Source organism: Scleropages formosus, chromosome 19 (genome assembly GCF_900964775.1).
Source record: "Scleropages formosus chromosome 19, fSclFor1.1, whole genome shotgun sequence".
Classification (NCBI taxonomy): Eukaryota; Metazoa; Chordata; class Actinopteri; order Osteoglossiformes; family Osteoglossidae; genus Scleropages; species Scleropages formosus.
Genome location: NC_041824.1, coordinates 5,445,807 through 5,463,137, shown reverse-complemented (window position 1 = coordinate 5,463,137; position 17,331 = coordinate 5,445,807). Strand labels below are relative to the sequence as shown.

Genomic DNA, 17,331 nt, shown 5'->3' with positions numbered 1-17,331 from the left:
TTTACTTAAGAATCACATCTGAAACTGTTCTCTCTTTCTGCTAATGTAATGAACACATTGTATTTTCTACGAGATGTACGTCGCTTTCGCGAAAAGCATCTGCTAAATGAATAAATGCAAATATAAATGTAAATGTAAATTTAGGGTAAGTACTTTGCTCGAGGGTGCTACAGCCAGAGGGGAACCGGTGATCTTTGGGTCCAAAAGAGCAGCTCCAACTAGTACACTGGCAACTGTCCCTGTAGACACCACATGTGAAACATGAACATAAAGAGACACTAGAGGTGCTTTCATTACTGAACAAAACAGCATTGAGTGCTGTGGTCAACTCATCTGGGCAAGAGCGGAAATGACTGCGATGGTCACGAACACTGCTGTAAATGAGCGATATGAGTAATACAGCTGATGACTATTACTACAAAGTGCTGTATCATATCATTTTTGTGTTCACATCTGTATTGACTTTGTGTCACTTCAGTGCAGTGTTTTTCTGGTACTACGGATTCTGTTCAGCGAGTACATAACGTTTAACAGCGACATCCCGACGCGCCAGTTCAGCTTCGGACAATTCAGCTTAACGAGTTTCATTTAATGCCCCGACTTCAATTTATGGGGCATTTTTTTTGCATTTACTGAATTTGGATGCCCGCTTGGGGTGCCTTGCGATGGACTGGCGTCCCGTCCTGGGTGTGTCCCCTCCCCCTCTGGCCTTACGCCCTGTGTTGCCGGGTAGGCTCCGGTTCCCCGTGACCCTGTATGGGACGAGCGGTTCAGAAAGTGTGTGTGAATTTGGATGCTGCTCCTCCTGGCAGCTGAGTGGCGCGAAACCAAAGGCATCATGAGCTCTCCTCCTCAGTTATAGTTTGTCTCGTGCTGCGTTAAGTTCTCACCCTCCATCAGCCCTTGTTTACTAGTTTCACCTGTTATAATGTCAGTGATCACGTCCCCGTTTGGACTGTCCAAACCACATCCGCTTGTCCACTGAGCGTCACGTCATTCACATTGTTCTCATTGATTTCTTTTCTCTTTACTGTTGAATTATTACATGACGACCGAGTATCATATGTGTGTATGTTTTGTTTGTTAGTGTTTAAGTGTCCAGGACATAACAGGAACGAAAGAGGTGAACGAGTGCAGGCAGACAGTCTTACAGTGTTATAGAGTAGTAAATGAAGGGAAACTGCACTATGTTGTGTTACCATAACTAATGTAAATGTTAACTATTGAAGTAAAGGCAGCTGTTTTTATGGGATTTGAGGAAATTTTAGAATTAATGGATGTCACCGGACAGCAACATATTACCTTCGTGGGGGTGGAGGCTGTAAATCATTAAAAGCACACACGCACGCATTGCTTGTCCCATATGGGGTCACGGTGAACCGGAGCCTAACCCGGCAACACAGGGCACAAGGCTGGAGTGGGAGGGGGCACACCCAGGAGGGGACGCCAGTCCGTCGCAAGGCACCCCGAGCAGGACTCGACCCCCAGACCCGCCAGAGAGCAGGCACAGGCCAAACCCACTGCGTCACCGCACCCCCTATCATTAAAAGCCTTTTGGGAAAAAAAGTTATTTTATGTTTTATGCAGAGGGACTGGTACTGTAGGCGGCGCATTGGCTCATTATTGCAGCAGAAATATTAAAATATGTTTAGCCTTGCTGGGCCCACGTCTTGCACTTAACACCCTAAAACCCGGCGTGTACCCAGAGATGGAAGGGGAACGAAACAAATGTCCCATCACTCTGTTCCCTTTGGGCGGCGGTGCTTCCTCAGCACATCTGGGCCCATCAAGCCCCCCCCCGAGGGATGTAATGTTCTCCCAGCTGAGTTACAAACATGGCCCATGAGTTGTCCTGTAGCAGTAGCAGCAGCCCTGGTGATTTTGCGGCTACTGTACAATCTCTGTTTCCAGTCCATTAACATTGATTAATACATCAAGTTAATTAGTTAATTGCACGCCGGTTTGGGAAAGTGCACAGTTAAGTAGCACCGCTGGCCTCTCAGCGTCAGCCCTTCTGCTTAATGCTCTCCTTGCAGCTCTGCTTTCAATCTATTAACTTGTGCCGAACCTCCGCTGCTCCAGTTCACAAAATAACAAAAAAAGAAAAACATGGAATGAAATATTTTTTTCCCGCAGCTCTGATGTCGTTCTCTGGATGCGGCTCCAGCGTTTTCAAGAGGAGTAAAGAAATTGAAAATCGGGAGATGTTTTCCACTCCACATGGGGTGTTTCGGGGCAGGGACAGTCGGTTTTGGCCGGACGATCAATAATTTTGCATTACGGATACTGGGTACAGTAAACTGAGCGTGTGCATGTTTGGACACGGAGGGTGGACGGAAACACATAAACGGGATTTTTCTCTAGGGCTTCACTTGGAAACATTTCGGTTCGAGTGGGAAACGAGGAATCCGGGGCCCTGCGTGCACCGAGAATATTACGGCGTACCGCCGGCACGCTTCCCAATGGGGCGGCCGAACCGCAGTCCCCCCATGTCCCCGAATGTATTGCTGCGCATATTTCCACTAAGAGATACTGCATCTCATTTTATCCAAAGTTGTCTGAGAAGAGACCCGAAGAAGAGATGAAAGAACAACTGCTCATGTCATTGCGTTCCTGGAGGTAAAACTACGGGAGTTCAGAAAATTATTAGCTTCGCCGTTTTCGATGACCGTTAAGGGACTCGCGTTCCAAGCGGTGCGTAAAGTCATCGGAATCTCTCTCCTGGATGGATTTCCCGGCCGAAACCGAGCTGCCCTTGATGGTGTCAGAACTGCTGCCTGCCACATTAGGCCTGAATTATTACACCTGGGTGTTTCAGTCGATAATTCCAAACCTAAATAAAGGTCGTGAAGATTAAATATAGATTTACTGTACGTTACTGACTGAACATTTAATGTTTGCCGGAACAAATTAGATGCTTTATGTGATACTGTACTGCAGTCTAAAAACACACTTCCCCGTAGCTTAAGGTGTCGCCCTCTAGTGGTCAATATTTCATATTCGTATAATAAATTATTATGGGTATGAATATGTTCTTAATATGGTTTAGACATCACTATGTGACAAAATTTAACAATGGTATAATAAGTAAAGAAAAATGAAATATAATATAAATTATATATAAATCATGTATAAATCGAATATCATACAAATTTAGAAAAAATACGAATGTCATGATAGTACAATAATGACTGTGGGTTGCTTCTTCCATGAACAACGTGGACTGAATTTCTCTCTGAAATCATGTTTTCTGATATGTTTCAGTTGAACATGTCACAGAGGGAGTCACTCTGACTGTAGACGGGTAGTATAAATGGAAAAATTGAGAAATTTGAGTTGAATTTCATTTTGAACGAGCTTCAGCTAATCAGTGAACTAGTAATATTAATAATAACAGTCATGCTCCATATAGGAAACAGGTCTATGAAGGCGAAGGACACATCAGCAGATTTTCCAGATCTAACCCTCTCATATGACTGGGCGCACACACACACACACACACACACACACACACACACACACACACACACACACACACACACGTGTGCGCAGAGAAGTGGCCCAACTGTTCCAGCTGCGCGATAAATGTTTCTGAATCTCCTGGATGATAATTCACCTAAATGCTGGTTAATAACGACTGTGGGATGTATTGGAGGAAAGAGTCTTGCAAACGAACCGATGCAAACAGAACGTTTGCGTGCTTGAAGATCCCACCACGAAATTCACGGTATCTGCCTGAACTGGATGCGGTTTCCGTGTCTAGTGCTTTGAGTGTTGTTGTTCAGGCTCTGCCATAAATTTAAATAAATTGTTCTTGGTATTCTTTCCTCCAGCCATGGGGAATTCGCTCTCTTTTCCCTCTTTGACTTTCTCCTCTTTCTTTCTCTTTGATTGCTCTCTTTTCTATATTTCAGTTCTCTTTTCACGTTTCCTTTTGTAATTCTCTCGAGTTTCTTTTTCCCCCTTTTTAGGAAGCTGCTTTTTCTTTTACGACCGTCCCCCGGTACAACTGGCAGCACTCAGTCAGCCCTGAGACAGTATGCAGAATATGTGGGGTCTGCATGTTCCCAAGGAGCTCCCCTCATAGCTGCTTTAACTCCTTCAGAACACCCTTCATAACTCATATTTGCTCTACTCTTGATCATCCTGGGATTATTATTAATATCTGGTTTTATCCCTTCTGAAAGACGCATGATTCTCTCGGAAGTCTACATCCCGGGTCTCTTCTATTGTTATACTTTATATATCTGACTTCATTATGACACTTGTCAAAAAGAGTAAAATAGTGTTAAGTGTTAAATATTACTGATCCACCAAGCTGCTGCAGACTGAGTTTATTACCAATTATGGCTGCTATAATTTGAGAGAATCGGTGGCTTTATGAAATCTTCTTAAATATTCTTAAGAGTGTAAAGTCAAGTCTGTCTGGATTATACAGGTGGATTGTGTTTCGTGTAGTGAAGCACAATTTGGGTGGCAACCATCTAAGTGCTTAACTAAACCAAGCTATATAACTTGCAGGGATTTAAAATGTTTAAAAATAAAATTAAATATTGTTTTGGTGGCACAGAAAGTAGCACTGCTGTCTCACGGCGCCTGGGTGGTGCCAGAGGACGTGGGTTTAATCCCCGCTCAGTCTGTGTGGAGTTTGCATGTTCTCCCCGTGTTTGTGTGGGGTTCCTCTGGGTGCTCTGGTTTCCTCCCACACTCCAAAGACATGCTGTTCAGGGTCCCCCGTAGTGTGTGAGTGACAGAGAGATTGTGTGTGTTCCACTGATGTATGGACGAGTGACCCAGTGTAAGTAGTGTATCTAGCAGTGTAAGTCACCGTGGTGAGTAAGGTGTGTGGGCTCATAGCACTACATAGAGTTCATTGGAAGTCCCTTTGGAGGAAAGCATCTGCTGAATACACACACACACACACACACATATTTTCTGAACCGCTTGTCCCATACGGGGTCGCAGGGAACCAGAGCCTACCCGGCAACACAGGGCGTAAGGCCGGAGGGGGAGGGGACACACCCAGGACTGGATGCCAGTCTGTCACAAGGCACCCCAAGCAGGGCTCGAACCCCAGACCCACTGGAGAGCAGGACCCGGTCCAACCCACTGCGCCACTGCGCCCCCATCTGCTGAATAAATAAATGTAAATGTAAAATAAAATGTGGAAGACAGAACGCAGAGGTTCTTGTTAAAGCAGGTTTCCAAAAGAGGAGGAGATCATCACTATGGCACATGTCGGCTGATTGCTCTAACTGTAAGGTGTGTCTTTTAATAAAAAACATTTGGGCAGTTTGTGAGCTCCTGCTGCAGGTGAACATTACGGCTCACGCTGCAGCTGAATGTTGTTCGTGTGGCTCGTTAATTGTTAGTAACTAACTGTACAACAACAGCAGTTCAAGCAAAATTGCTTCACACCTCAGCCCTGTTATTGTGTAACCATGGCAACAGGTGGCGTAGTGTCTAGAGATGCTACCGAGCTCTCAGAGGGCTCCGCTTCAAATCCACCTCCGACTACTCCTGCATTTCCCTCGAACGAGGTTCTTACGCTGAATTACTCCAGTATAAAAAATAAGCTGGATAAGAATAATTAGTAATGGTTGCAAATTGCTTTGAAGAAAAGTGCCAGTTCAATTAATAAATAAGTGTGTCTCTGGTGAGTATTTGGCTGTGGCTCCCAAAGCTGAACATGATAACACATCCTCACTTGTCCAACAGCTGTTTGTGTCTTTGCCAATAATAATCTGGTTTTAATTAAAATGCCTACGCAGTGTTCCACCCTGCAATGAATGAAGTGTAGTGTCCTGCAGCACAGCAAACACGGAAGGGCACAGGTCCGCTGTAATCATGGTGTTGTACTTTGATTTTATGTAAAATGCCCACAATGAGTCGCCGTTTATGTATTTCGTTGCCGGAAGAAGACGGATGGTGCGTCACCGAGTGAAGAGCGAGGAGCTGAGTCTCCTTGGCCTCATTCCTTCGCCCTTGTCCTTCATTCCCACTGCAACTATTTTCAGACGGGTATTAAACGTGTCGTGCGGCATGTATGAACACAGCATACCTACGTATACACATACACACATTTTCAAATTGCAGAGCACTGCCTGCCCGACACATACACATATTTACAGTAAACAAAACATTTATCCAACCCCTTTCTCCGAAGCGATGTACAATGTTAAGACACCTACAGTTACTGACTCGTTTATGCAGCTGGATAATGTTACTGGAGTAACCCAGGGTAAGTACCTTGCTAAAAGGGGGGGGGGGGGGGGGGGGTCCAAACCTGCAACCCTAGTCATGTCCGTTCGGACATGTCCAAAGCCGGCAGCTCTAACAACTCCGTTACCAGCTGTCCCAACACGTGCCCTATACGCCATTACATGCGGTACACATGCACATACACATATTTACAGTGTACACAACTACACATATGTACACACACACACATATGCAAAACGGACCATATGAAACATCAGCGCGCGCACACACACCAAACCCTACACCTACCTTTCATGCTGGAAACCATGCCACCTTAGCACATACACCTAGTTACTGCTAACAAGGATCTAGTCGCCATGACTCCCCTATTTAAGCCCCTGAATGAGCTGGAGTGAGAGACACAGAGGGACAAAGACTGCCCTCTCTCCCGTCTCCCCAGCACCCCTCTCTATCAGGCTCACAGAGGCAGAGCAGAGTCCACTGAATCCCGAAGTCCTCAGTCTGTGTCCTCTTGTCCCAGGGCAGTTGTCGTAAGCACATTCATGCTGTGGAAGGAAGAGACTGCTAGGTGTTCTGTGAAAGCGGGCAATAAAGGGTTAACGCTTTAAAGCAGCCTGGCAGAGACGGAGAAGACCGTGGTCCCACCATACGAGTCCTACATAGGAGCCCGTCACCACAGCAGGGAGATGAGCTCTTCCCAGCGGCTCCACCCATCACTCTAAGCCGCATCAACTATCCGTACTGATGATTTGCTCATCCGGGGTGTCACCTTTGAGCCGCGGGCAGCAACAGGCCGCGGCAAAGCTGCGATGGGACACTGAGCTGGGTTCCCACGGTAACGGGACTTCCAGAATCACCAGCTCTCGCAACACCTCCTCAGCCCGACAGCAAGATGCAGAGTCGAGGGTAAATGAGAGGAGCCGGAAGATGATCAGCTTCCTTCCCTCAGGTGAGACTGAAAAGCCGATGAATGTACACCAGTTGAGATGTACTAGCGGCACTAGGGCAGCAGGTGGCGCAGTCATTAGCGCTCTCGCTTTTTCGCTCAGAGGTTGAAGGTCCCACCTCCTGCTGTAGTACCCTTGATCAAGGTACTTACCTTGAACTGATACAGTAAAAATACCAGGCAGTGTAAATCGATAAACCAACTGGCACTTGGATCCCCAGAAGTATTTTTTCCTCCCTTGCCTTTCAGTTGGGAGTTTTTTGTTTTCCTTTCCTCTGTGGCCAGTTGGTTTTCATACCTAATATAGTCATTGCAGTAATTTAACGCACAGGCAGCCTTTTATTTGTATTATTCCTTGTGGTCCTTCATCCCGCGCTGTGTCACCATGTGAGAAGAGCTCTCTGTATAAATACATTGCATTGAAATTGTAAATAATTATAAGCCGCTTAACATCATATGTCTCTTTCACAAACCAAAGGAATAAAGTCTAGCTTTTCTGTTCTTCATCTGTGTTTTCATGAAATGTTACTGAGTGTTGAAATGTGGTAGGACACCTGTTTTAAATTAAGTTAAAAAGGGTAATGTTTACACTGGTAACTTGGGTTTAGCATTACCTTGGCTCAGTGTGCAGCCCTTTCTGACAGTAAAACCTGGGACATCTCACTTTTACTGTATTCAAAGCACCGAGTGAGGGTTACAGCAGGATCTGGGCTATTTTGTCAATATGACACAGCTGGAAATCAGCTGAGCGCCTATATTGATTACTTGTCTCATTGATCAGAGTTCATTGCGCTGCCGTTGAACCGTGAGCGTCACGTCTAAAAGTCACTCCCTGCTTGTTTTCCAGTGTCTCCCTTTTGCGCAATTCAAATGTGTTTAAGCTCCTACTTATTCATTTATGATGCATCATGTATTAAGTGCTCTATTAAAAATACCATCTTTACTTCATGGGTTTTTTAAAGTTACCTTTAATAATGTGCATCATATTTTAAATATGTTACCTTTTATTGTTAAAGAGCAGCAGCCTGCCTCGATTGTTTCCCTAAAAAGCCACATGACAAGGTAAAATAAACCTCCAATAACCTACCCGCTATTATGGGTAATAAGGACATATCCAGTATTAGAGTAGAAGAGGACCATGTTATTTCTCGACATGCCGACAATGAGCTCAAACTGATGATCAAACCGAACCCTGAAAGGCAATGGTATTCTAATAAACTTCCTGGCGATTAAATTATTTCTATACATCTTTGGCTGTGTGGTTGAATAATCCTCCTCATTCTATTAATCATTCTGTCAAAGTGGAAAGCTGGTTTTCGGCATCTGGGGATTTTTGTCAACCCGGACTTTGATCACCTTCTAGATGCCAGCTCTTCAGTGCTAATGAAGAAGGTCAGAGAGGGTCTCTGCCTGCTGCAGTCTTTGGAAGAATTGATGTTTCTATGGGGGAAATTTTACCACTTCTGCTAGACCTACTGCAAAAATGCATGTATTATAGGACATGAGCTAACTGGAACATCGTTCATTGACCGACCCAAAAAATGTATACAGAACATGGTACAGCATCTGCAACAAGGTGTGAAAGAAACCTGCATAACAGATGAATGGAAGAAGTGACAAAATGTGGTTTCGATAGAAAAGATACTTCACACAGTTACAAAGGTGATGAGTAAAAAGCCCAAAGGAGCAAAAATTGTGCACGTGAAAGTCATCGGGGCTCATCCGCAATTTGCATACCTTGGCGGCATTGTACAGACATTGTCGCACACAACTCGGTTTTAAAGGACTAGATGTGTCAGGATCAGCAGAGACATGCTACAGTGTCCCCCGTGTCACAGTGGAAACGCAAGGTGGCTGTCACACGCACCCGGGCATGTCGGTTTGACACACGTCGGGTTTCTCAGATTTGTTGGTTAAGATGAGAGCAGCCTTGTGGGAGGAATGATTCATTAGAGGGTCATCACACTCCTACATCATTACACTAACTAACTACCCTAATTCCTACCACTAACTACTACTAATTTACTCTCACCAGGCATCATTATACACCACATCGCACTCCTACATCATTACACTGACCACAACCACTAACTACCCTAACTGCTACTACTTTATTCTCACCAGTTATCTTTACACACCACATTACACTACTACATCATTAGAGGGTCATCACACTCCCGAGTAAAGGAGCAATTAAGTGTGTGGCCAGGTGTAGCATTTTTGAGTGAACTGCAACCTGTGAGCTCTGTTTGTGTGTGTGTGCGTGTGTGTGCGCGTGTGTGCGCGTGTGTGCGTGCATGCGTGTTGTAGATCAGGACTGTTAAAGTGCAACGGAAATTATAAGATACTAACTGGCACCTCTGCAATGGACTGGAGTTCCACCCCATCCCTGCCCAGCACCAAGGGATTCTGGGATAGGATCCAGACGAGTGCCACCCTGACAAGGACAAGCAGTTAACGCAGGTGAGTGAAGGTTCTCTCAATCTTTCCTAAAAGTTATCGATGGTATTTTCTTTCCTTGAGGGAAAATGGGGGAGTTCTGATCCTGAGAGTTAATTCACTTTTCACAATGTCAAGCACGTTGTTTTTGTAACTATTTAATCTTTATTCATATAGCTATGTCTTTCTCTAAAGCAAAGCCTAGCATAGGGGGTCCTGTGTCGGCGAACAGCACGGCGGCTTCAAAAAGGCCGTTTTGTTTTGTCTTTGACCTCTTCGCCACATTTGTAGCTGCTATTCACTGAACTCTTTCCCCATTATTCCCACATTCAAGGGCTGATAATTAACATTAACAGGCACTGCAGGGGGTTTATATATACAGGAATACACAACGAACAGTGTAAAAGGGGGTATCTTTTAACTTTAGGTACAAAACTGGGAAAGAACATCTTATTTTGTAGAAATGCTGAATATGGCTTTTGGGAAAATTCAAGCCTCAGCCTCTAGTCACCTAAAAAATTCCATTCAATAAAAGTAACATAGTTGTTATGAAAACAGTTGAACTTCTTGACATTTCGTTATTGAAACTATGTGTCAACAAGCACAGGGGTTCAGCATTGCTATTATGAACAAGTCAATGCAGGTTCAGTTTTGTCCTGAACCTGCTGCTAAAATTAGCCTTTAATTATTCTGGCACTATAATTTGGGGGAATATAGGTCACCTTTATTTTCTTGGAGGAAGGGCTCATCCAAAATTAATTTATTCAGAACAAAATCTCACTTCTATGAGGTGCTCATTAAGGGTTTCATTCAGTTTAGATCTAAAGACGGTAATGTTACGGTTTCCAGTCATGTGGCACAGCAGGTAGCACTGGTGCCACACAGCACCTGAATGGTGCGTTTGGACAGGGGTTTGAATCCAGCTCAGTTTCTGTGGGGTTTGCACGTTCTCTTCGTGTTTGTGTGGGTTTCCTTTGGGTGCTCTGGTTTCCTCCCACATCCTAAATACATATTTCAGGTGGACTGGTGACTCTAAATTGCCTTTTGTGTTTGTGTGTGTGTTACATTGCTCTCCTATGCAAATGAATGTAGTTAGTTTATTATAGTGCATCCAACACTGTAAGTTATGAACAAAGGTGTCAGAGAAATACTCATTAATAATCCATGTATGTCGCTCTGGAGAGAAGCACCTGCTTAATGAAAGCATGTAAAGTAACTGGGTTAGCTGATGAAAAAAGTCATTAACACATTAATGCAGGAAGGAATATTGAGATTTTTCTTTTTAAACTGAGGTGAAAAATCTAATCAAACAGAATGTAGAAAAATTTGCCCATCATTTCATCTTTTTGGTTTATGTGGTTTTAACTAAAAAAATCAGTGCGTCTGTTTTATTAGGACTGAGTATTAATAGATTTACAGGATCTGTAGATTTCAGAACCACAGGCACTGCATATTATAGTATTTATTTGTATTTTCTATTAACATGCGCTTTGTCACTCGTTGTCCTGCTGTTTTTTTCAATGTATTTCCTCACAGGAGGAAAAGCACAAGATGATAACTTTGCAAAAGCTTCTTGCTGGGAAATGTGAAAAAATTGGCTTTGGACACATGGGTCCTCAATTAGGATGGACAGAGGTAAGAAATTCGTGTGCAATTTCCTCTGAAGAGAACAGGAATGTCCTGGAGACACACACACACACACACACACACACACACACATGCATACATATATATATACATACGTAGAAATGATGCCACACAGACATGAGCAGAGAGCAAAGTTCACTGGCATGTTGCATTTTTATTGTTGTTAATATATTTACTAGTTCTTATCATTTGTTTTTCCATTTTTGTTGATGGATGCATGCATGTATGTTTCATGCATGTATTCTGTACATTACATGCTGCTGCAGTCAGGTGGAATTTCAGGAATTAATAAAGATTCATTCATTCATTCATTCATTCATTCATTCATATTGGCTCTAAATGGCATGGCGGCACAGAACAGTTGCTGTCTCACAGCGCTTGGGTGATGCAAGGGGATGTGGGTCCGATCCCAGCTCAGTCTGTGTGGAGTTTGCATGTTCTCCTGTATCTGCATGATTTTCCTCCAGGTGCTCTGGTTTCCTCCCACACTCCAAAGACATGCTTTTCAGGTCACCCATAGTGTGTGTGTGTGTGTGTGTGTGTGTGTGTGTGTGTGTGTGTGAGTGACAGAAAGAGTGTGTTCCACTGACGTATGGATGAGTGACCCAGTGTAAGTAGTGTATCTAGCAGTGTAAGTCACCGCGGTGAATGAGGTTTGTGGAATGATAACACTACATAGAGTTCATTGGAAGCCACTTTGGGGAAAAGCATTTGGTAAATGAAGTAACTGTATGTGCGGCTTTTTGAATTTGCCCTTTTGGCCTCACAGGTATTTCTGGCAGAGTACATCGGCCCCCTTCTTATCTACCCTCTCTTCTATTTCCGCATCCCATACATCTACAGGCGCAAGTACACACTGACCTCCAGCCCGCACCCGGTGGTCACGTAAGTTGCGTGTGGAACAATTTTGTGTGCAGCAGAAGCTCCGCTCCCCCCTGCCACAATCTAAATTCTCTTCCTCCCCCAGCCTGGCCTGCATCTGCTACTCACTTCATTATTTCAAGAGGCTCATCGAGACCATATTTGTGCACCGGTTTTCCCACGGTACGATGCCACTGCAGAGCGCCGTGAGGGTGAGTCCCCCGAGTCCTCGGGGCTGGTAGCGCAGCATCGCGCTGTAATTTTACTCATCAACCAGACAATGGTGACCCTCCACCCACCACTACATCAGGATGTTATCGGTATGGCTGAAGCCACAACTGACCGTGCGGAAATGTCACCTTTGGACCATCCAGACAATGATGAGAGGAAACACACGTTCGAAAGGACACTTTCTCTCCTGTGCCCTAGAACTGCATTTACTACTGGGGATGTGCTGCCTGGCTCGCCTACTACATCAACCATCCGCTATACACTCCTCCATGTAGGTATCTCAGCTTCAGGAAACATCTCCTCAGGTCTCACTTGCGCAGACAAAGTACCACAATCAAAGTCGTGCATCTTTTGCATCTTTTCCATGCAGCCTATGGAAACACACAAGTAAACTTTGCCCTGGTCATGTTCGTGGTACGTATTCGTTTTACCGGCGTGTCGTACGAGTTTCCTCGAAACATCGGCTGTGCTGCGAGTCGTCTTGTTTCATCCCAAAAATATCTATGTGGGTTTCATTTCCAGTTCTGTGAAGTGGGCAACTTCTCCATCCATCTCGCTCTCAAAAACTTGCAGAATGGCGGTGAGTGCAGAGTTTTCATATGACATCTGTCAACACACTCAATGCACTTTCTCCTCGTAATTCCCATCGGAACGCTAACTGGTCGGTCACCTGTGTTCGTCATGTGTGTCTGTTCTGAAGCAGTATTTTTATGCTGTATTTTTAACCCCCCAACAGGGTCAAAATCAAGGAAAATTCCACACCCTTCCAAGAACCCTTTCACATGGCTGTTCTTTTTCGTCTCTTGCCCTAATTACACTTACGAGGTAAGGCCTTATGACGCTTAAGTGGGACCGTTTTGAAGAGCGTAATAATTTCAGTAATTGGAATATGTCCCAGAGCAACTTTCACATCCAATTTCCACACCTGCTCTTACTGTCATTACTACCAATGTTACGATAACCCTGTTTAGGAAATATTTTATTACCACCTACCACCTCTGTGCTGTTGTAAAGCTCTGAAGACAATAGTGAGGTCCACACATGCAGTGGTCATCAAGGATCTCATGGCCTTCACCCAAAGGGTAGGGATCGTACATTTATTTTTTTAGCAGACATTTCTTCTCCAAAGCAGCTCCCAATGAACTCTATGGAATGTTATCAGCCCACACACCTTATTCACCATGGTGATTTACACTGCTAGATACACTACTTACACTGGGTCACTCATCCATGCATTGGTGGAACACTCTCTCTGTCACTCACACACTGTGGGTGAACCTGAGCAGCATGTCTTTGGAGTGTGGGAGGAAACCTGCACGGACACAGGGAAAACACGCAAACTCCACACAAGCTGAGGAGGGATCGAACCCATGTCCTGTTGCACCACCCAGGTGCTGTGAGACAGCAGCACTACTTGCTGTACCACCATGCCACCCAGTGTCCTGCACAGTTCCCCTTCCTCAATGCTATCAGGAAAGCCAAGAGCATGACATTATCCCTTAGATACACTGCCCTCAAGGTCATGGCAACTCTCCCATAAAGTGCTTCCAGAATGTTCTGGCACCCCACCTGTCAGTATAACCCTATAAAAAACCGGTGGACTGACCTAAAGAACGCTGTACAGGAGACCTCCCCCAAACACCCCCCAGAAGACCTCCCACAAGTGTGACTGAGCTCCAGCGCTTCTGCGAAGAAGAATGGAATAAAATTATACAATCTCCCTCTTTGATGTTGTCAGATACTTAAACAAACAGACTTACTGCTGTAATCAAAGCAAAAGGTGCCTCCATGAACTGTTGGTCAAAGGCTGTGAAACAAAGGCGCTGATTTTTTTTCCCCCAAAATTTTTTTTGTTGCTAAAAATTATCCATTTTATTTTCACTTACATACTGTTGGTTATAATATCTTATTAATGCTGAAATAATGTCTGATTCAATTCGTCTTTATGTGGCTTTGCATCAGTTTCAGTAAATGTATAATACTTTTGATATACCCAGTACTGTGTTTATATACAGTATACATTCTTTTGATATACACCGATCTACCGTTGTGTTAATTCCGTTTCAGGTTGGGGCTTGGATAAGCTTAACGATCATGACCCAGACCCTTCCAGGTGAGACCTCAGTTTTACTTTTGTCAAGTATTGTTGCAATAACAGCTCATCTCATGATGCTGTGTTTTTCGCCCTGCAGTGGCCGTCTTTACAGTCATGGGTTTCGTTCAGATGGCCGTCTGGGCAAAAGAGAAGCACAAGACGTACAACAGGGAGTTCAAGAACTACCCAAAACTCAGGATGTCCATCATCCCTTTCATCTTCTAAGAAATGAAGGTCACTTAGCTGGCCGTTCGGAACTGGGATTTCAGCACTTTTATTATAGCGAAAGGCCTCTTCTGATCATTGGGGTCTACATGGTACCATTCCTCCATAATTTTTAGGCTTATTTAAGTCAATAACCCATCTGCAATTTGATGTGGAACTGAACCTGTCATTTTAAAAATGGGTGAGTTGCGATAAATGATCTTAGAGAAAAACAGAATTCATGACTCTCACCATCCTTTGATGAATGGCGGTGGCAGCCACTTGACTTCAGATGACGTTGTTAGGAATAATTTATTATAGTTCATAGTGACAGTGCAATTGACACAGGGTGCAGAGTACGACAGATTTAGTCAATTCATTATAAGTTCTTGTGCAGGGATAGAACAACAGAACGTCTTCAAGAACTTGAACTGACAACCTTTTGGTTACAGGTCCCTGAACAATGATCTGAAGACACTATTAGCAAGCGAATGCTTTCTTCCTCTTTTTCTAATGTGTAGGAGTCGGAGCTGAAAGTGAAAAGTAGTCTCTATATCCTCATAATTCAGAAATAATGTCACATAGCAATACATTTGTGAAGGGATTTTGAAGTTGAGGTTGAAATTTCATGGAGCACAGGGAGAAGAATACTTATTGCAATGTCAGCCTATATATTGGGTGAAGGTAGATGAAAAGCAATATAAAGCTATATTAAAAGCTTCAAATCATTTCGCTCTAAAATGTTTGTGTTTTCTTTTGGAACCACCAGTTTCCTTTAACTTCAGAAGTATTCAAAAATAGATCTATAAAATAAGAGCTATGCCTGAGCTTTTCTCAGGAGCGACACCAGTGCAGTTTAATAGCCATAACATAATGGCAATTATTGAAAATTTTGCAAAACACGCATCTTTAATTAACTTAAATCACACTGCATAAATGGACCTGCAAGGAGTTAAAAATTGTTGCTGCCGCACTGTTGTTCTCCCATTTGAAGGAAGGGTTTTTATACATGTATTTTTAGAAATATATTGTCTAAACTGGTAAAATCTATCGCTGCACTTACGTATTATTAATGTAAGCTTCAAATAGAACAAATACTATTACATATATCATATCAGGTAGAACAGCTGCTAGTGTAGTGGTTAGCGCTGCTACCTTTGAACCCAAAGGTCATAGATTCAATTCCCACCCTCCAGCTGTAATACCCTTGAGCAAGGTATTTACCCTCGAGCAAGGTATTTACCCTCACTTGCTCCAACCAAATTACCGAGCTGTACACCTGCCTAAATAATTATAAACAGCTTCATGCTGTAAGTTGCTTTGGACAAAAGTGTCAGCTAAATGAGTAAATGTAAATATCTATATTACATACAGTAGTACATATTACATAAATAGTATTGGTACAATAGCAACAGTAGAAGAGGATGTGATTATTTTATGTATTATCAGGCATATAGCAGAGCAGGTACGCATAGACATGAGTGAAAGAACGTTTTTAGATCTTGCACTAAAATGGAGTATTTCATTTACCTCATGCAGAAGAGTAAATACATCTAACTGTAGCTCTAGATTTCATTTTAAACTCATGCTGGAAAATTATGGATTCCCAAACTAATGTTCATCATTTACGCAACAGAGCTGTCATATTTTCCACATGACATCCCATGTCTCTCAAGCTAGTGGTCTTGTGTGTTCCTTAACACCTGGAAGTCTTTCATTGTCCCACTGTCTTCTTGAAATCAATAAAGAGATTCACATACCCTGAACACATCCTCTTTTAGCCCAAGCTGTTAATTTTTCACTCATCTTGTTCGCCTCTCCAGTTCATGCCACGTTCAGGATGTGACCAGGTGGTCGGAAGTGGTGGGTGGATTTTACAGCTTTTAAATTTTTTTTTGCAATCATAAAATTATACTTTTTTATTATAACTTTATAATAATTATTTCACCAAGAGAAAAAACAAATGGCTTTTCAGCACCAAGTAAGAAGAACACATCAAGTAAGATTTTAAGAATACAAAGAATATTATTCAACAAAACTCCAGCGAACTTCTCAGACACTCAATAACTATAGCAATTCAGAAGACCCCAAAATTAAAACCTTACAAATAAGTCTTTCCCCCCGAAAGACTAAAAATGTGAGTCTTTCTATTGAAGTCTTAATTCTTCCAGACTGGCCGCACTTGGTACTCATTTCCACTTACCAAACCCACACTAGCAGTATCTACATGTCTAGGTGCAGTGTAGATGTTGGCAGGATTATTTTTTTACTCTCTGTTGTTCAGTTTATGTTGGAAATTCTGTGTCATTTTTATCATTTATTTTTGTTATCAATATGAGTTTTTGATAGCAGTCAATGGAACTGTTACTGGAGGATGCAAAATACGGACCTTGAATTGCTCCAGGAAAAGTGATATATATAGGGCTTTCAAAGCAAAGCTCCGCAGTCACTTTCCAAAAAAAAAAGATAAAAGATAAAGTTGCCATAAAAAAGGATTTCTCATCTGTAAATTTTGCCAGCAATAGTGAAAGCAGCATCACTTTGCCGTCGCTACGGCGATGCTGGAATGGTGAGAATCATAGCAGATTTAATAGTCTGCATTACGGGAAGCCTTCCTGGATCAGGGTCTTGGCGTGGCGGAAGGGCTTGCGTGACCTAAGGGTCTCCAGAGCTATATCGTTGGGAG

General features: G+C 43.3%; 1 protein-coding gene across 1 annotated transcript; it reads left to right on the top strand.

The window, feature by feature from the left end:
* Positions 1 to 6,908: 6,908 nt before the first annotated feature.
* tecrl2a (trans-2,3-enoyl-CoA reductase-like 2a) lies at positions 6,909 to 15,826 on the top strand. The gene is made up of 11 exons (XM_018741105.2): positions 6,909 to 7,171; positions 9,545 to 9,631; positions 11,144 to 11,242; positions 12,024 to 12,139; positions 12,222 to 12,327; positions 12,545 to 12,617; positions 12,717 to 12,760; positions 12,869 to 12,926; positions 13,083 to 13,171; positions 14,414 to 14,459; positions 14,539 to 15,826. The coding sequence occupies exons 3-11, from the start codon at positions 11,159 to 11,161 to the stop codon at positions 14,664 to 14,666; spliced, it is 744 nt and encodes a 247-aa protein (XP_018596621.1). The 5' UTR covers positions 6,909 to 7,171; positions 9,545 to 9,631; positions 11,144 to 11,158; the 3' UTR covers positions 14,667 to 15,826.
* Positions 15,827 to 17,331: the final 1,505 nt, after the last annotated feature.

Coding starts and splice junctions, on each gene's coding strand:
- tecrl2a (XM_018741105.2), top strand. CDS start 11,159: ATGATAACTTTGCAAAAGCTTCTTGCTGGGAAATGTGAAAAAATTGGC. Junction 11,243..12,023: donor CTCAATTAGGATGGACAGAG/GTAAGAAATTCG, acceptor TTGGCCTCACAG/GTATTTCTGGCAGAGTACAT. Junction 12,618..12,716: donor TCCGCTATACACTCCTCCAT/GTAGGTATCTCA, acceptor TTTTCCATGCAG/CCTATGGAAACACACAAGTA.